This window comes from Capra hircus, chromosome 14, assembly GCF_001704415.2.
Source record: "Capra hircus breed San Clemente chromosome 14, ASM170441v1, whole genome shotgun sequence".
In the NCBI taxonomy this organism is placed as follows: domain Eukaryota; kingdom Metazoa; phylum Chordata; class Mammalia; order Artiodactyla; family Bovidae; genus Capra; species Capra hircus.
In genome coordinates this window covers 34,392,763-34,413,741 of record NC_030821.1, presented here as the reverse complement: position 1 = coordinate 34,413,741, position 20,979 = coordinate 34,392,763, and the positions used below count along the sequence as shown (strand labels likewise).

At 37.7% G+C, this 20,979-nt stretch overlaps 1 protein-coding gene across 1 annotated transcript in view; it reads left to right on the top strand.

Annotated features, from left to right (window-relative positions):
* The window catches only part of EIF3H (eukaryotic translation initiation factor 3 subunit H), a 99,241-nt gene that overhangs the window by 75,811 nt on the left and 2,451 nt on the right, over window positions 1-20,979 (top strand). Inside the window, exons 3-6 of the mRNA XM_018058369.1 lie at window positions 8,116-8,283; window positions 9,844-9,943; window positions 11,189-11,338; window positions 19,263-19,383. Of these exons, the coding sequence (XP_017913858.1) occupies window positions 8,116-8,283; window positions 9,844-9,943; window positions 11,189-11,338; window positions 19,263-19,383 (539 nt within the window). The remainder of the gene's footprint in view (window positions 1-8,115; window positions 8,284-9,843; window positions 9,944-11,188; window positions 11,339-19,262; window positions 19,384-20,979) is intronic.

The window sequence follows — 20,979 nt, the reverse complement described above, 5'->3', positions numbered from 1 at the left end:
CTTCTGTTGCTAAGTTGTACAAACTGTTACCTGTTTTATGAAAAAATAATCATGAGACAGTCTCTCCTTGTTTTATTTTAAAAACCTAGATTTTTTTTAAAGGTAAATCAGTTGTAATTGTTTTATTAGAAAAATGTTTTTGCGTCTCAAAAAGCTGCATAATAGTTTTCCTTTAAAACCCCACCTGAAAATTTTATTTTAGGGTTAAGAAGTAGAGTAAATCTACTTTGAGATCTTGGTTTTCTACCCCATTTTGCTTTGATTGCCAGTTGTTTGTCTAGTCACCCACTAAGTTGTGTCTGACTCTTTGCCACCCCGTGGACTGTAGTCGGCGAGGCTTCCCTGTCTGTGGGATTTCTCAGGCAAAAATACTGAAACAGATTGCCATTTCCTTCTCCACTGATTGCCAGTGCTCAGAGCTAAATTTGTGTATTTTAACCAAAATATCTGTGGCTTGCTTCACTTTGTTCAGGTCTCTGCCTCACCTTTAATTTCTACCTTGTTTAATTTTACTTTCCTTAGATGTGATTTCACTGATTACATTTTAATGCAAGCTACTTTCTGTGCTTCATGAACATGCTAAGATGGAGATATATCGATTTTTATCTGCCTACCTATCTGGGGCTTCCCTGGTGGCTCAGTGGTAAAGAACCCGCTTGCTAGTGCAGCAGGCTCAGGTTTGATCCGTGGGTCAGGAGGATCCCCTAGAGAAGGAAATGACAACCCACTCCTGTGTTCTTGCCTGGAAAATCGCATGGACAGAGCAGCCTGGCAGGTTGCAGTGCATGAGGTCACAAAAGACTCAGACACGACTTAGTAACCAGCAACATCTACCTATATATGTATAATTTCTTAATGATTGTGACCATTCCCTAGTACATTAACAACAATCACAATTTTGAAATATTTCTGTTAGCACCTTACTTTGTGCCAACATTAAACAAGAACATGGTATATATATCTGTAAATATATTGGAGCGTTATTTGTCCTCATGAAAAGAGCATGAAATATTTATTTTTCTAAATCCAGAGATTCTCATTTGGTCTTCTAACATTTGTGCTCTTCATTGTAACAAGTCATATTCATAACAGTATGAATTTGTTGTGTATATACATAGTATTTTCTGTGAAGAATCCTGTTTATTTCATAGGTGACTTCTTCCCTGGTGGCGCTAGGGATAAAGAACCTGCCAACTAATGCAGGAGGCATAAGAGATTCAGGTTTGATCCCTGGGTTGTGCAGATCCCCTGGAGGAGGGCATGGCAACCCACTCTGCTATTCTTGCCTGAAGAACCCCTGTGGACAAATTCATAACTATATCAATTTGTTGCAATATATACACAGTATTTTCTGTGAAGAATCCAGATTGTTTCATAGGATACTTCCTGAGTTACATTAAAACCTCTTAAAAAACCCTCTGGCTTCCAATAGTTTTCTAAGCACTTGCTGGTTTTAAAAGGTAGAGTAGCACACACATCCTCTTCCCCCCATTCCCAGATTGGCATACAGAAGAAGTTTCATGTCAAAATTCATAAATACTTTAAAGAAGGAATTAAACCACCCAGGACAAATGAACAATTTAAAGGATATTTCTGGTAAGATTAAGAAAGTACTTTGGTTATTTCATTTTAAATAGAATAGGTTCATGTCTAGAGGACAATTTATATTGGACACTTTATTGTGAGAAACTGAGCTCTTACCATAATTCTTAAGCAATCCCAGAGTGACCTTAATAACAGGTATATTAACTGAGGGGAAAACAGATGATTACATAAATGCAGACTTGGTGGAGAGAGTATGGAAGTTTTCAGAAACGTGTACTCCACCCAGAGTAGCTGCTGCTGCTGCTGCTAAGTCGCTTCAGTCGTGTCCAACTCTTCGTGACCCCATAGATGGCAGCCCACCAGCCTCCCCTGTCCCTGGGATTCTCCAGGCAAGAACACTGGAGTGGGTTGCCATTTCCTTCTCCAAAGCACGAAAGTGAAAAGTGAAAGTGAAGTCACACAGTCGTGTCCGACTCTTAGCGACTCCATGGACTACAGCCCACCAGGCTCCTCTGTCTATGGGATTTTCCAGGCAAAAGAGTACTGGAGCGGGGTGCCATTACCTTCTCCTACCCAAAGTAGACTCTTATTTAATTCTTTTTTTCAAATGCACATTCTGTTTGCTTAAATCTACATCTGCTCCTAGCTTTGAACACTGCCTGAAACGTATGTGTGGCTTGGCAGGAAAGCACCGAGTAGTTGGGGTAGAGCCTCACAGTTGATAACCCTTTTGCGCTCGTTTCAGCCTGTGGCGCTGCTGGGAGGGAAGCTTGTGATAATTTTCTTATAAGCCCTCCTTAGGACAGCCCTAATGCCAGGACAGATAGGAGATTTTGATGTATTCCATATCCCTGTGATGCTTGTGGTAATCATGGATTTGTTTCAGACTTGTGGGGTTTTGTTTGTTTGCTTTTAAAGCTATTTGCATCTCTTGCCTGAGCTTAGTTTGTTCTTTGCTGCAAAGAGCATGTATACTACATCTGGTCTCTCTCTGTTCCTTTCCTTGATGTGTTTGTGCATCTTTGATCTGAGCCAGTGCTTGGTTACAAAGTGATCTTGGCAGAAGTTTCAAATGCTAACATAGAATGCAGTGTCTTAGGAGGTTGATTATATATTTGTGATAATTCTCAACTTTGACATTTAAAAACCCTTGATGGTAGTTTTACCACTTAAAATCTTACTGATAGTGCTAAATTGTTGGTTAATTTAGTGATCAAACATGCACACGCTGTGGTTTCTGAAAACCTAGAAATTGTGTATTTCTGCTCTATCTCTGTTATGCTTTATTGATTCAGAAATAATTTTCTCGACTTTACTAATAAGAGATGAGATCCTGTAAATGGGTGGTTGCCTGGCTTCGGAGTCAGAAAGTCTGAAGTCCAGTGAGTCCTGCCCCTTCACAAGCTGCAATACACAACTTTTTAAAAAAGATGTCAATAATCATGCTTGTCTCGTTAGAGGCATCCTGAGGAATAAAGTCAAATACCATGTGTAGACCTCTTAACAGGAAGGCTGACTTAGTAAGTGCTCACTAAGTGCTAGTTCCTTTCCTGTTGCCGAGCTCTCTCCCTTTTTCTCCACACTATGTCAGTGCATGTGCACATTTTAAAATGTGTTTTTTTTGTAGTTTTTTTAATGATTTAGATTTATTTGCTACAATGTTAAGTAGGCAAATAATAGGTCTGTCGAATTGTTTTTAATTTTTAAAATTTAAATTAGATTATTCCTTAGTTCCTTAATTGTTCTCTAATAAGACATCTGTAAGCTCTCCCCAGTGCATCCCCTCACCCCCAAATCTGCCAGACAGATCGTTTTAGAGTATGTTTCAGTTTCCTTCTTTCAGCTCATCCCCATCTGGCCAACTGTGTTAATTCCTTGTTCCTGTGTTTTTGATGATAAATTGCATTCATGAGAGTTCACTGAAAATAATAAAGATGGTTTTTAAAATGGTGAGAAATTGGAGGTGAAAAAAATACTAATTGATTATTCTGCTGAACTGAAAATCTTCTAAGCCACCATCCTTCCCAGTGGTCTTAAGGAGAACTCAAAGTCTTATTTGGTTGTGTGCCAGTGTGAGTCCCAGCATAGCATTTAAATAGAAGACTGCATATTATTTTCAGTGTTTTCACATTTGGAGATAAAAACAAGGGAAAGCCCTACAAATGTGGTGGATTTGTGAAAGGAATAGTTAACTATTGGGCAGCCTGCCTCAGTTAAGACAGTTTTAGCTCTAGGCAATTTAAAATTGCCTGTTTCGCAAAGAAGATATCTGGAAAAAGTGAATATGAATATACTGGTGCCAAACTGAACAGTTATTCAGTATTGTAAACCATGCTGTCCTTTGCTTGGGAGAGGCTTAACCAATTAAGATGATTGTAGAGGTTGAAGAGATTTATAAAACTTCACCTCGTTTTTATAACCTTCCAAGTTCTGTAGCACCACCTCAGTTGCATCTGAGTGTAGTTTGTGTATTAGTAATTTGAGTTGGCTTAGCAGTAACTTCCAGTTTGTCTTTGAAATTCATTTGCTGTGCACTGTTTCTCCTCAGTCGGGAGGGTGTGTTTGCTTTTTAAATGAACAATGTTTAAAATGTTCTTTCATAAACTTTTCACTACACAATTCTGAGCCTTTCTGTTGAGTATTATAATAAATTCTGAAGTATTTCCCTCTCCCAAAAGGTTTTTCCTTGCTATTCATCTTTGGGAAGTTCTCCAGAAATATTTAGCCATTAACTCAGAAGTGAGTGTCATTGGTTGAAGTTGCTGCCTGGGCTTCTGTTAAATCCGAGAACTTGAGAACAAAAATGAAAGTGTCTGTAACCCTGAACCAACTCGGCAAAGTTGCCAGTAAAGGCTTGTTTATTATTTCATTAATCCGCATTAACTCCACAGTAGGGAGCTGTGGCACTTTGTATCAAGGAGCTTCTGGTCTTCTTTTCCTGCTCCTGTGTTTCTTCTTGCTGATTCTCTTCCTCCGGAGGTGTGAGGCCATCCCTGCCTGGGAGTGAACCTATCTCCCTGTGTAGTTGCATCTTTTCTACCCCTCTTTTAAAACCAGCGGGGGGTGAGGGGGTGTTAAGTGAGGATGGCTGGGAACAAGAAGGAAATAGCAGCAGTCCCCACTCGCCAAAGCCTTTGGGCTGGGACACTGTCCTCACAGTCCCTTCCAGGTAACATGAGCCCCTCTCATCCCAGTTCATCCAGTATCCTAGCTAAACTTGGTGCCTTTTCATCCCTCACCTGCCCACCTCCAGTATCTCTCCCTTTCACCTCCAGCATAACTCCTGGGGGGCGTCAGCAAAGCCACTAAAGCAGTGGCATTTGCCTGGAAGATTAGAATCTGGAATGACCATCCCTTATTTCCTGTGTGAAGTTTGCTGCCGTGTCAGAGGGATAAATGCGTGTCAGCTGGTGTGGCAGCTCAGCTACGTTGATTGGTGGGAGTGTTGGGAGCACAGTTTTGAGACAGTTTAGCTTTTGTAGGGTTTGATTTTGTACTTTTTGAGAACCTGGGTTGGAGGAGGAGGGGAAAAACTGAGAAAGGAGCCAACGGTCATATGTCTTATGTGAACGTTAGAACAAGGACACAGACCTAAAAGGCTGCAGAGATAAAAATTGCCTTGGCTGTTTTTGAGTTGTCTCTTGCTTGCATATAATAGGATAAATATGACTTCTTTAAAATTTTTTTAAATTAAATCAAAGTAGCTTCTTTAAGCTTTGCTTCCCTGGTACCTCAGTGATAAAGAATGTATCTGCCAATGCAGGAGACACATTGGTTGGATCAAACCCAAGGTTTGATCCTTGGCTCAGGAAGATTCCCTGGAAAAGGAATGGTAGCCCACTCCAGTATTCTTGCCTGGGAAATCCCATGAATGGAGAACCTTGGCGGGCTACAGTCCATGGGGTTGCAAAGAGTCAGACACGACTGAGTGACTGACCACCACTTCTTTAAACTGTGCATTTATTGGAGCCTCATGTGTGTAGTTCCAGCAAGGACTGGGCCTCAGTGCACCCCAGGTTCACTTCAGAGCTCTGGCACCCCTAGCCTCACCTTTTCAAGGATCACTTGCAGTCTTTTTAGATCCTTTCTTTCCCTGTGATACCTCCAGGAAGACATTCATTTTTTTTAATGTGTTTTTTAATTTAAAAAATGAATGGTTTAAAGTCTAAGCCAAGATGAAGAATGACCTGCAACTTCACATATTTTTTGTGTAATAGTGAAATTTCAGTTCATTGTAGATTTTTCAAGAGCAGTTTTATTAACTCCCCTGTCATTGTTCTTAACCCTTAAATTTGTTTTTTCATCATATGAAAGCTCTTGTGACCTTAAAAATAAATTTTTATTACAATGGCAAATCCATAAGGCAACAGGCTTTACTCATATCTCTTAGTCCCTTTTCTAGCTGAGAGAAATACTTCATTTTCCTTCTTATCCTTATTCAGGGGGCTTTGAGGTAGGTAAGACTGTATGAAGAAGGAATCTGGATGTTTGCTACCAATTGTAAGATGTTTTACTTCATGCTTCCTGAAAATGCTATTATTAAACCTGTTGTATTCAGGCTGTTTGACTCAGTAAGATTAAAGAATATTTCTTAGAGATGGCATTTTTTATTTTAATTGTTAATGCCTGCTAGAGGCCCAGCTTTAGTTTATAGAAAAATCATTACTTACAAGTAGCATATCCAGTGAGCAGTGTGGAGTCAGAGCGTTTTGACTGGGATGAGCTCTCAGATCTTTTTGGAGATGGGAAAACTGAGCATCAGAGAAGGACAGCAAGATTCCCCATGAGAGAAATCCCAGCACCAACATGAGAACCTAGATTGCTAGATTCCAAGTCTTTTCTTTATTACTATTGCAAGTTGGTAGAAATTTGTGCTTATTTTATCTAAATTGTACATTAACAGATGTTTAAGAAGTTCCTGTTTCTAAAAAAAGCTCATCCTGTACAATCGTGTTTGCACTGTCAGTTGCTTGTAATTGATCCCTATCTGTTTAGAATAAATACTAAATTTAGTAGCTCTGGCTCCTGTTTTACTGGTAATGTTAGAATTTTTCGTTCATAAATTACATTTGATTAAATTTTACTAGCCAAATCAGTGATTTTACTTTAGAAGAGTTGTGAAATTTTAAAATAGAGATCACAGTAGTGGTTCTATCCTAGTTTTATGTGGTTGATAGAAATCTCTTAACTGGCTAGGAAGGGAATCTCTTATATGCTTGAGAGTGAAAAAATTAAGAGATAATTGACACAGGATCACCTGTTAATTTTATACTGCTGCTTCTTGAGACCATCATGCTGTATATAAAAAGAAAAATTCAAAAAGCACTTAGTTCTGAATAGTTGATGAGTTGGCTGCCATCTTTTATCATGAGAAATACAACTTTCTTTGGAATAAGCAGATTTATAATTTCTTTATCTAGTAACAGGTCTTGAAAAGACCATGTCCATCTGAGGAAGTTTCTTTTATATTCTTTGATCCTGAATTTTGTTTGATTTGTAAAACCATAGCACTGTGACCAAGGAAATGACATTTAACCCACTTTTGCTGAAACCTGATTAAAAACTTAAAAAATGAAATGGTAGGATTTTGAGTTAAACAATTATGTTTAAGTGCATTTATTATACAGAAATAGCTTGACTATTACACTAACTATAAAATTTTCTCCTGTTTTACATATTTGCTACTCATTATTGGGCTATATTGCTTTTTAAAATACATTATTTATTGTGTTGTCAGTTTGCACTGATTTTCCTAGTAATACAGCTTTGAGTTAATAATATACATTATAGTCATTAACAATAAAAGTTAATTCAACTGTTCTGTTCCATACATGGTGATTAGCATATGACTTACCTAATAAATATTGATTACTTAACGTAAAGGAACTCTTAGACAAGAAAAAAATTCTTTTTAAAGTTTAGCACATGCAGCAGGGGGCACCAGACGAAGGCAAAAATGAATTCTTATATTTTTAATCAGCTGCAGCTTGTGTCCCATTCATACTTAAATTGTATAGTAGTTAACTGTTTCCCCGTTAGTTTTCTTGATTGTTTTATCTTCTTAGTTCTAAAAGCTTTGTTGAAAACAGTGATAACTGCTCTTAACTTATTCTTTCAAACAAAACTTCTTACAGCCAACCAATTTAGTAATTCATAAATTTCTTCTTAAAAGAGACCACATAATTACTTGTTTGCAATAAAGCATTATTATTACTTGTTACTATTAGTATTAATATTATAATATAGTATATATTATAGTATAATTACTATTATACTATAATATATACTATATTGTATTACTACTTAAATACTATTATTACTATTAATATTATTTTTAATACTGTTTCTACAGAATGTTTTTTGGTTAATGAGAAAAGAAATGCCCTAATGATTTGAAGGCTTAATTTGTTTTCTTTATGTGTAAAGTGAATGAATTTAAAAATCTGGAAAAATGTTCCCTTTAGATAAGAAATAGCTGTATAGAAATTTGTTTCCGAAAAGGCTTGTTTTTTCATATGGGTGATGTCATTAAACAGTTGTTCTTCTGTCCCTCTCATGCCCATCATCTAGTCCAGTATCAGATGGAGATGATGCGGAGCCTTCGCCATGTAAATATCGACCACCTCCACGTGGGCTGGTACCAGTCCACATACTACGGCTCGTTCGTCACCCGGGCCCTTCTGGATTCTCAGTTCAGTTACCAGCATGCCATTGAAGAATCTGTCGTTCTCATTTACGGTTAGTAGGAGTTTCCTTTATTATTCTTTTCTTCCCTTAATATTATTGCTACTACTATTTTTGCTTTCTGTCTTTTTGCCTCTAAGAGCAGCCTGGCAGGCCTTCCCAAGTAAATACCAACCCTGTTTCTGCAGCAGCCTCAGCAGCAGCTAAGTCTAGACAGGGTTTCCTTCTTTCTGTTTATTTTTCTTGCTATCAGAGCCCTGATGTGTACATTTTGGAATGCTGGAGTAGCTGCTTCATTTTTATTCCTCCATCTCCCCTCCCTCATTTGAAGGGGCTGGTGGAACTAGACCAGATGTCTAACAAACCCCGATTGCTAGAGTGTCTGGCTCTGTACGTGACTGACCAATCATAACACAGTGTGCCAAGTTTTTTTTTTTTTTATACCTCTGACAGCAGCGTACAAAACCTGGACTGTTTCTTAGCACAAAGATTTTTTTCTTTTCGGCCTATTTAATGGTGTTTCCTCAAGCTCTCCAGACCAGATGTTCTGTGCTGTATCAGAACTGTAGGCAATTTAACAGCTTTATAGCCTTCCCCCTCCCCAAACACTCACAGTTTGCCATATCTGGCAGACTTGCATATAGTTTCCAGCTGAGAAGTAAATGTAACGTCCTGAGTATCTGTCAGAAAAAATACTAATGAATACGATCAATCTTATGAGCTGCCCCCAAATTGTTTCAGTATGTTAACAATTGGATTACAGTAAAGAACAAGTTGTTAAAGTGTACTTATATTGGCTGGAAACATTGCATCATCAGACCTTGATGAATTTTCCACTTGTTTCAATCTATTTTGGTTTTCATTTTATCACCTATTGCTAAAAGTTTCACTGTGTTAAGTTTCAGGCAACATGAATGTTAACACAGGTTTTAGGCGAATATTGGCATGCTGGAGCCGTTATCATGCAGCAAGTGCTAAGCTCCCTTACTCTTGGAGTGTTTAAGCAGTTAGTTTTGACAAAATTAGTTTCTCTAAAACTAAAAAGACACTTGTGATTGCACCTTGACTTTAATGGTTTTGTTTTTAGAATTTACTTTAACTAAAAAAATGTGAACAGTGATTATTCGGATGGATAAATTGTTTGCAGGGCCATTCATTTAAATTAGGGACAAAGGAAATACACAAGTGCATCCAGTGAGTTTTCATGTTTAATATTAGTATTTTTCTTTTAATTATGCAAGATATATATAAGATGTATGGAACATATGCTGTATTTAATCTTTGTCAAGATTGCTGGTTCCAGCTGAGTAGATTTGAAAATAACTGTATTTTGTATCTTATATTTATACTTTCAGGAGGAAGTTATTCTGCCTAGTATAAGTAGGATGATAGTTTTTTGCCTTTTCACTTACCGTTTGCTATATTGCTTTGAATCTGCTTCAGATTGTGCTCTGATCTTCATTTATTTTTATTTTATTCTTCACTTATGTTTATTTTGATCTTCATTTTGCCAAGATTGTACAATAATTAACAGAATGTGCTCAGAACCAGTGTCATTTGAGCACTGGTAGTGACAAGATTCGTAATAACTTCTTTCTCTTTTCTTCATTTGAGATCCCATAAAAACTGCCCAAGGGTCTCTCTCACTAAAGGCATACAGACTGACTCCTAAATTGATGGAAGTTTGTAAAGAAAAGGATTTTTCTCCCGAAGCGTAAGTGTTTGGGGGCCTATAAGGCATATGTTAAGGACTGGTGTTTTTCTTTTAAGATACTAGTTTGCCACATGTATTGAGTCCTTGGCGGTGGTGCGGTAATGCTTCTGCCATGTGGACGGTAGAAGTGTCTGCATGGCTGAGTGCCCCTTGATCTCTCCCTTTCCATGTTTAAACTGTTCTTTATGGAATGTCTCATCTGTTGTTCTCACCATGGGTGAATGCAGTTAGAATGAGAATTAATTAGCTACTGGATTTGAAGAAATGCATGATTAAATAAAAGGAGATGGGATGAGTGTTCAGCGGCTGTCAGATTGTAAGCTCTGCGTCAGAACGGTTGTGAGCAGTTTGTCTTATTTTCTGACCTCCTGTTTCATTGTGGGGGACGGGGTGTGGAAAGATTCAACATTTTAAGGGTTTAGTAAGGAGTGTGGCTTTTGGGAAATTTCATGGATGACAGGAATGCAGAGAACTAATTATTAAAGCTGTTTTGTGATCCTGCATAATGGCACTGGGATATTTATATTAAAATTTTCTAAAATTCAGAATTCTTTAATTTTCTGTTAATTATAAGAATATGTATTTCTTAATAAATTAAAGTTAGTGGCTTTGACTTCATTTGGGACAGGCAGTTCATGACTGATTTCCCATTTGGCTCCTAAAGAAATTAAGATACAAAGAATTTTAAAAGAAAAGCTAACTCCTGAAGGTCTCCTGGGTATGGTAATTATAATTAAACTGTGAGAAGTTGCATTCTTCCTGTGTTTTCAACCATTGTGTGTGGAATAGCCTGTGAGTGTCCTGCTCATTGTTAATCTCTTTGAGTTCAGTTGGCTTTTAAAGTGAACTTTCCAAGAATGAGAGTATTTCTCTTTTCTAGCTGTTTATTTTAAATATTTTAGATATAGATTATATAGCATAATTTCTTACGACATTTGCATTTTTTAGTATGTGAAATTTCAAAGATAGCTGATTATGAAGAAAGATTTGTTTCTTTGGCTAAGAGTCTTATTTTCTGGTCTTACAGCTCCAACTCACATCATTGTCCGAATTGTTCAAATCACTCAACTTGTGCTTGATTCTGTAGATCTCTAGTTTTTCTCCCTTTTTTAAAGATTGCTAATGAAACAAACAAAAACCCTGAAGAGGGCCTGTAATTAGGAATAATGTAAAATGTATGAAATAGTCACTTTAACACTTACTTCTGACCACCAGACTATAAAGTATTTTTAACATGCTTTGCAGATTGAAAAAGGGAAATATCACCTTTGAGCACATGTTTGAAGAAGTGCCGATTGTAATTAAAAATTCACATCTGATCAACGTTCTAATGTGGGAGCTAGAGAAGAAGTCAGCTGTAGCAGACAAACATGAATTGCTCAGTCTTGCTAGCAGGTAAGCAACCCTGTCTCATGAAAAGTAGCCCCCCCCCTTTTTAATTTTTTTAAATCACTTTCTGCAAAAGATTTTTTAACTTAGACTTTACCTGTGAAACAAGGGGGTAAAAATGACTTAAGCATGTTGGGAGGTTCTTAAGCCATAGTAACAGCACGTAGTACTTGTCCAGCTCTGCTCAAATCCCAGGAAGAACACCATGAAAGTGAAAGTGTTAGTCTCTTAATTGTGTCGGACTCTTGGCGACCCCATGGACTGTAGCTCCCATGCTCCTCAGTCCATGGGATTCTCCAGGCAAGAATACTGTAGTGGGTTGCCATGCCCTCCTCCAGGGGATCTTCCCGACTAAGGGATTGAACCCAGGTCTCTGGCATTGCAGGCATACTCTTTACTGTTTGAGCCATGAGGGAAGCCTGGAAGAGCACCATGGTTATTGATAAAGTGAGATGAGGTTTGAATACTAATTACCTCTTGTCATTGTAGCTGACAGCTCCCTTGCCGTGTCATTTTTGCTTTGAGATGGTAAATGCCCATGGAGGAGGGGTTTTTTGATGTGGCTCGGCCTTATTTATTGTATACCGACATTAGAGGCTATGGTGTTATGTCTGGATACTTAATAATGCTTAGGAGAAAACCAGAAATGCTTGTTTGTTTTACTGTGGCACTTGCCCTTGTTCAGATGTAGGCTCTGTTTAGCAGTAAACTTTCAACTTGAATTTTCAACCAAAATTAGAATTTTCTGAACCTGACACTGGTTTTTGCTTAGACAGTGGTGACATAATTTGCCCCATCCTGACTGCCTTAGCTATCTAGTTGCTAGGATACTATTTATTATATTGGTAAAATGCTGACTGAGGTGTGCCAAAACAGGGTATTTCCTTTATGGAATTAATGTTTCATTTCCCCTCATTTATTGCTTTTAACAGAAATATGAACAGAGTCAACTATATGTACGTAATATATAGCTCCTCCTAAATGCTCTTTAAGCTTGATGCTAGTGATTGTTCTCTGTGTCGGAAGGAAACTATCAGCAGGTAGGTGTAGGTAAACTATGAATATGCAGTTGCTGAATGGCTGAGAAAAGCAAGGTGTGTTTTCTTAAAGCAACCAGCTTGGAACAGAAGCTCAGGTATTCATCAGATTTTTAGTTATCCCAGATAGAAGCTTTACAAAAGAATATACAGGCTTTGTGCTTCCTCAGTGTAAGACAAGTGAGGATAAACCCGGAAGCACAGTGTGCCCAGTGCTCTTGTCCACGCACCAGGACGGGTGCGGCTGTGGTTGAAGAACCACCTTCCCATTGCATGAACTCATCACAGAGACCATTAGAAAGTCTTTACGGGGGAAGGAGATGGAAACTGGATGGTAAACGGAGTGCTAAGTAACACAGCCAGGTTGCAAGGCTCATTTGGCACTAAAGAGTGTACTGTTGGACTGCAAACATACATTCATAATAGTCCTTTAATTTGTCTCTTTTAGAAGGTCATATTTTTCTTCATTGCTTTCACAAACACACTCGGCACACCTGTATTTAAAGCACTGAGCTAAGAACCTTTTTCAACATGCAAGGTTACAATTTGATGTATTAAGTATATAGTTATATAATAATTTTGAATTTACTATGTGAAAGCTTTTGCTTATATAATTTATGTCTTCACCTTTTCCCAAGCTTCCTTCATTGATCATACAAAACAAATACGGCCCTTCTCTGCTTTCCCATTACCAGTGAGCTGGTCTGCAGTGTCTGTCTGTCCAGAGTAGCGTTTATAATAGCCAAGAAACTGTTCATAGTTCCCATAGCAACTAAGATCAGGACAAATATTTATTTTATTATAGTTTTTATCTTCTGTATTTTATGTGAAATAGGAAAAGGCCTTAGCTTTCCATGTGAAGCTATTTAAAACAGTAAATTGGTATTCCTTTGGGGAGAAAAAAAGAAGCTGTGCTTATATTAATGGACTGCTACATTGACCCGAATTGATAATACTAATTTAAAACACTGAAATAAATGTAACCTTCATGCCTCTCAAATTTTAATTTCTAACATTAGTAGCACAATGATGTTAATCATCATTTGCCATACAAATTTTTTCTAAGAAACTGCCTCAGAAATCATTCTGAAGCAGCTCCTTAAACACTGTGCTTGGTCTTGCTTTTCACAACCCATATGTGTGTATCAGTTTTTTGATTTACCTGATAAATTTGCTCTATGCTATGAATAAAACATACTACATTCCCTTTCATTGGAAAAATTCTGATTCTCAATTTTATTAGATGGACGTTTTGGTATTTCATAACAGCCTTTATTAATTTTTTAAAATGTGTTACCCAAGCCTTCAGTTTTTCACACATGAAAAAAAATTCTGCTTTTATTTCCTCTTTAAAAAAGTAAACTAAGTGTGGGCATCACAGATGAAGGGTAGTAAGGACAAACTGACACTGCAGCCGGAGCAGGCTTGTCACTGTGCGTCCTGGCTCACAGCTGCTTGAGTTCTCTGCTTCCAGTTCTTTGTTTCCTGAGCAATAAAAGAAAAGACTATATTATTGAGACTCTGAACCGTAGCTCTGTTTCAGTATTCTGGTTGCACTGGTACTGAAAAGATCCCCATAAAGTTGCTCTTGGTAATGTACCTGATTCCCTGTGAACGTTATCTGTGAAACAGTTCTGTATTATTGTTAATTCCTTTTGCCCTTCGAGACCTGAACTGTGCAGATTTTCAGGTATTTCTTGCTGGCTAGATTTCTTAAGAGCACTGTGGTAATAGAATGCTATGATATGTTCACAGTCCACATACCTGTGCTCACGGTCTTCCACTATAACATGTACCTGTATAACATGTGATGTTAGTACTTTACAGGAAAGACAGTTTTTGGTGGTGAGGGAAGGTCTGTTCTGGTAGTACCTTTCTTGTTGCTGAAATCGGTGCAGTCAGACTCCCGGATACGAGATCTGGAAACAAATACTCGATCTTTCTCTGCAGTGGCAGTAATTCTCAGTAGCTTTTTCCTGTGTCTCTACTCTCTCTTCCATCACCCAGTCAAGGATTGGGGCTGACCTTTCCCTTCTCTGAATTTCTTTGCACTTCAGGATATAAATGTCTTATATGACAAATAATCCTGTAGTGAATTTCAGTATTTCATATTTCTTGGGGCCTCAGTTCTTTCACTGGTGAACATGAGAGTTCACGGTCTCTATGAGGTCTCATCCGGTCTCTCTTTTTCTGCACCCTTTTTCCTGAGTATCTCCAGTTCCTCTCTGTGCTGGTTCTTTTCTGTTACATTTGTTGACTGGCCTTCCCCATTAAAAAAAAAAAAAAATTTGTTTTTTTTTAATGCTCGACTCTTGAGAAAAATTGAAAGAATGATAAATGATACAGTAAACACGCATAAACCTTTACTTGTATACCTTTGCACCCACTCTCTTTGTAGACATAAATGGGTTCTTCCCTGAACCATTTAAAAGTAAATTACAGACCTGATACTTAACCCCTAAATACTTGAACGTGCATCCTAAGAATAAGCAAGGACATTTAAACTTGTTTAAGCTTCTCTCATCTTAAAAGACGAAGTTCCAAAAAGAACACCTTTTGACCTTATATCAGTTTATCCATTTCCTTTCATCATTTACTTGATTTTTTCCTTTACAAACTTTTTAATAGGATTTTCTGCATGTTGCTCTCTGTATTTACTCATTTTCCACATATCCTAAACACTCAGTGTTCCATCTGTTCTGTGATAGAGTTTTTGCTCAAGCCATACAAGATGACTTTATCACTGTATTGCTGGACCTGGTAGACTCTTATGCATTTAATGTGTTGATAACAGCTTCTTCCTGAAATATTTTGAGTCTAGGATTCTACTACTGGCTTACTTGTCTTTCTCCACAGTTAGCCTTCCTCTGCTCATCCCTAAATATGTGTTTCTTGGGGTCTGTCTTCCTGTAAGTGATTCCTGGGGTAATCTCATCTACATCCTTGTCTGTGGCTGCCTTCGGTCAGGGCCTCATTATTTCTTTTCCTGATTACTTTCACAGTCTCTTAATTTCCTGCTTCTGACCTTTTCCCGTTTCATTGCAGTTATCTTGCTAAAACTAAAGTGTATGATCACATTACTCCTTTGCTTAGAATTTTGGCTGAGTCCCCTTTGTCCTTAGAATAGAATCCAGACTTCTAGCCCTGGCTTCCAAGAGTCTCTGCTGTGTGACTGTTTGCCTCTTCAGCTCGTTGCTCCCCTTCTGCCCACATCTTGCCCTTCTTCCGCGCTTCTGATGGACTGAGGTAATTGTGGTTCTGCAGATGGGTCACACTTCTCACGCCAGTGTCTCTGAACAGGCTTCCTACACACAGTAGCTGAAGCGTCCCTCCCCCTGTTGCTTGTCTTCAACTCCCATCTTCAGCTCCTTCAAAAACTCAGAATTCAACTGTCACATCATCTGATCCTATCAAACTATCTTTTATGCTTCTCTTCTGTCATAGAGTCTCCCCCCACTGTGTTGTACTTCTCTCTTTGTGCTCCCTTCTTCTCAGTAGAATGTTTTGAGTGTGACTGGGAAAGTAAGTATATACTTAGTAATGTATGTTGAAAGAATGCATGCTAGAGGACACAGTGTTGTTAAATTTCAGAAGTTATTTGGAAAGCAGTGTAAATAATCAGTTGATCTGGACATTTGATTAGATATTGGGAAAAAAATTTTTTTAATCCTCATCTTGCACTATCAGCTCAAATTACAGATGAATTAAAATCAGACTATTAAGAAATTTGAAAAAAAAAAAAAAAAACAGAGTGAATGAATACTTAATCTGATTCCAAGGAAGAAGAAATGTCTGAAAGTTAAAGGTGATTCACAAAATTATAATAAGATAAGTATGAAATAAGATTTAATTTGCCAAAAGCACTTCATTTTTAGGTTAAGTCATTAGGCCAAGCTACTATATCAAGGTAAGGTAGGTAGTGTCAGACCTAAAATTAAAAGATTAATTTACACACACCCACAGAGACCAGATCTATGCTCTTTCTGCTATTTAAGATGAAGAGTCAACGCTTTCTTTTTTTTTGAGGTTACAGATGGAATCCATATAGAATTCGTATTTTAGCTGGATTTAGTTTTACTCATTCCCAGGATTCCCATTCTGTTTCTTCCTCAGTCTCTTTTCTCTCTTAAGTGCTATAACCAACCATTCAGCTGCTCAGGCCAAGAAGCAGGGAGTCAGCCTTGATGCCGCGCTCAGTTCTGCCCACTTTCCTCCATGCTGACTGCCACTGGCTAGTCCATGCCACTACTGCTGCTGTCGAATACCACGGTGTATTTCGTGCATGTATGTATGCAGTTTTAAGAGTAGAGATAAAATTCACAGAAGATGAAGGCACCATTTTAACCATTTTTAAGGAACACATTTTTAATATATTTGCAGCATTGTGCAATCAATACCAATTCACTTCCCCACCCCCTTCCAGTCACTTGTTGCTTTCTGTCTCTGTGGATTTGCCTCTTCTGGACATTTCATATAAATAGAACCATATTATAAGTAGCCTTTTGTGTCTGGTTTCTTTCACTTAGTGTAATGCCTTTAAGTTTCATTCATGGATCAATACTTTATTCTCTTTATCATGCAGTAGTATTCCATTATATGGATGTATCACAATTCATTTATCCTTTTCTTGTTCCCACTTTCTGGCTGTTTTGAATAATGCAGGTATTAACATACACATATGAGTTTTTGTACGAGCATGATTTTTCAGTTCTTTTGATTCTATATATATAGATTTTTCAGTTCTTTTGATTCTATGTATATACACACATATATATATACACACACCCCCCTAGGAATAGAATTGCTGAGTCATATGATAACTTTGCGTTTAACTCTTCGAGGTACCACCAAACTGATTTCCATAGTGGCAGCACCATTTTACATTCTCACCACAAATGTATGAGCATTTTAATTTTTCTTCATCCTTTCCAGCACTTCCATCACTTCAGTTCAGTCGCTCAGTCCTGTCCAACTCTTCATGACCGCATGGACTACAGCACACCAGGCCTCCCTATCCATCACCAACTCCCGGAGTTTACTCAAACTCATGTCCATTAAGTTGGTGATGCCATCCAATCGTCTCATCCTCTCTTGTCCCCTTCTCCTCCCACCTTCAATCTTTCCCAGCATCAGGGTCTTTTCCAGTGAGTCAGTTCTTTGCATCAGGTGGCCAAAGTATTGGAATTTTAGCTTCAGCATCAGTTCTTCCAATGAATATTCAGGACTGATTTCCTTTAGGATGGACTGGTTAGATCTCCTTGCAGTCCAAGAGACTCTCAGGAGTCTTCTCCAACACTATAGTTCAAAAGCATCAATTCTTTAGCGCTCAACTTTCTTTATAGTCCAACTCTCACATCCATACATGACTACTAGAAAAACCAAAGCTTTGACTAGATGGGCCTTTGTTGGCAAAGTAATGTCTCTGCTTTTTATATGCTGTCTAGGTTGGTCATAACTTTTCTTCCAAGGAGCAAGCATCTTTTCATTTCATGGCTGCAGTCACCATCTGCAGTGATTTTGGAGCCCCAAAAAATAGTCTGTCACTGTTTCCTTTGTTTCCCCATCTATTTGCCATGAAGTGATGGGACCAGATGCCATGATCTTAGTTTTCTGACTCTATCATCTTCTGGTTTCTACTCTCCAGTGTAGTCTCTGTATAGCAGCCATGGTGGTCATTTTAAAATTTAAGGCAAAACATGTCACCAGGGCACCATTCATGTTAGAGTCACAGGGTCTCATTCACACTATGTTTTTGGAGTGTTGCATGGACAGCCAACAGTTCCTCATACATGCTTGTCTGACCTCCCTAACCTGTCTCTGTGTTCCTCCCATGCCAGGCCCCCATATTTTAAAATCTGTCTAGTTGTTGCCCATCTCAGGCCTTCAGCACTTGTGCTGTCTTCCACCTAGAATACTTTTGCATGGCTGATGCCTTCTAATCCTTTGCTTTCAACCTGTCATCTTTTAAAAGAAATATTCTGACCATACTATGTAAGTGTCTATCTCATCTCTTCCCTTCTTCCTGTCAACTGCAAGCTAGTGAAGACCAAGACTAGGAACGTCTCATTCACTGTTGTCTCCTTATTTGTTAACAACACTGAGGCTGGAACATAATAGTAATTTAGTAAATAGTCTTTTGGAATGAATAAATGAATCCTATTTGTCAGCTAGTTATTTTTAGATTACATCTCTGTGTAAGAGGGCCTTACCATGGTAGGAGATGGTTGCAGGAGGAAATCAGTGAATATGATGGGCACTGTATAAACCGTTAGCATCACTTTGTAAGATTTTGGTAAGTAAGCTACAGTCGAAATTTCTGGAGAAGAAAAGATGAAAAATGACTGTATTTCAGATTCTAGGAAGGATAGAGGGAAAGGAGCCCTCTTCATTTGGCCTTGCAGAATAATGCTTTTGTTACTCTTTCAGAATCAGTTAGGTAGAGAAATCATGTGCCAGAAGTCTCAAGTCTCTTTGCCTGGTTCTTCCTTTCTGTGACTTCTGATCCGAATGTCGAGCACAGTTTGGGAGGGCCGTGGTGGGGTTAAGGAAGTGCATTCAGGAGTACTGAGCTTAGGTTAAACTTGGTTGTTCCAAAAGTACACATTTTAGATAACCCGCTGCTGCTACGTTTAACTGCTTACTGCTCTGACGTGTGTATGCTCTGACAGTAAGAAACTGAACTATTTCAAATACCGTTGTAGTTATAGTTGTGGGTTTGATACGAAAAGTTTAATAACATGCTGACTCACATTCTTTCCTCCACCTTGCTTTCTTGTATGTGTGTGCTTTTGTTTTTTTTTTTTTTTTTAAGCAAATGGCAGATCACATTAGAGCAGTGGCCGGGCTTTAACTTTAAAAGTTCGACATGTCAGTATCTGTACTTTATATTTCAGCAATCACTTGGGGAAGACACTCCAGCTGCTGATGGACAGAGTGGATGAAATGAGCCAAGATATAGTTAAATATAACACATACATGAGGAACACGAGTAAACAGCAGCAGCAGAAACATCAGGTTGGTATTTGGGAAAATTCAGCTAACATAGAATTCATTTCTAAGTGTGATGCTTGAAGAGTCATCTTCAAAATGATCCAAATTAATAAATCATTGACTCTTAGCTGGGAACTCTGTATCATATTTTAAAAGATTATTCTTTATATAGTATGTTCCTAATAGATTATTTGCAAGTTGTACTTAAAAATACCTGTCTTGAAGAGAGCTAATATTTTAAGCTCAGATGGTAATGCCAAGGTTATGCAAATAAGGGCAACATTTATTGAGAAAATCAGGCAGAGAGATTTTGGAGGGTCACAGCTCATTTCTTTAGTAACAATTAGGTCTGCTAGTGGCTTATTGCAGTACAGTTAGCAATCTTCAGTTCAGTTAAAAAACTGAGCAATTGTGATTAAGAGCAGGCAATTTTGATAGGAAATAATAGACTAACTGCTGTGAAATAGATAGTATAACACAGAAAAAACCCTAGGATTACCTGGATGTTCTCATATGCACATCCATAGTGCTCTGGCCAATCATACTTTTCTTTGTCAGTGTTGCCTGAAGGCCACATGATTGATTCTCACAGTTTGTGGAATACTGTTTTGGACTATATTGCTCCAGAATATTCTTAGCATTCGGTTCATAGATAGTTGATTCCAGGATGTATATCCATGCGAGTGTTTGACTAGTCTGTTCATTACAATGTACTTTAGGTGTTGGTAACTATAGAATTCTAAGCACAACTAAATGGTTCTGAGAGTATTTTATTTAAAAATTAATTTCAGTGTTCATATATTTACTGAAATTTAAAATACATTGTTTCAGCATACATAAAATTTTAAAAAGCACATATATGTCTATAAAATACGTTTTTGTTTTTTTTTTTTTAACTGAAAAGATGGTGATGAAGATGGTAATGGTGAATGTCTCTGGGGAGAGTAAAACCATTTTGATCCTTTCTCCTACTGGCCCTTCCTATAGTCCAGGCTCAACTGGAAGATCAAGTTGTGAGAATCTGTCACCAATGAGACAGTTGATTCTGGGAACCAATTTTAAGAGAGTTTTTTTTTTTTTTAATTCTGTCATAAATTTTTACACTTGACATTTGTTCTTATCACCATTCATAACCCTTTTTAGATTTGTCTAACTTCTAGTCTCATGCCTCATACTAAATAGAAATCTTCTCCAGGCAAGTTACTTCCCTTCTTTAGGAACCTAAGAACTTAAAATTTTTACCAGCCTACCCTGGTTTGCCATTGCCTGACCTTCTAAGGCTATGCATGGACTTACTCCATTTGCTGTTTTAAGCAGCATGTTGATTGTAATTAGAAATGTAAGTTTATAGTTGGTCTATATCTTTATATATACTCCCGCGTTTTCTGCGTTAAATCATAGAATCCAGAGTTTGAAAGTTTTTGAAGTGTTATCTGAGTTAATATTCATTCTCAGCTGTGGTGCTAAAGCACAGATGATTATCTGTTGTTAAGAATAATAATAGTATTTACTATTATAATAATAGTATGTTGTTATAGTGATGTTATAATAGTAACATCATCAGTATTTTTGTTCTTTTGGTCAATAGAGATAAAGTTGAAAACCTTCTACACTGTGGTA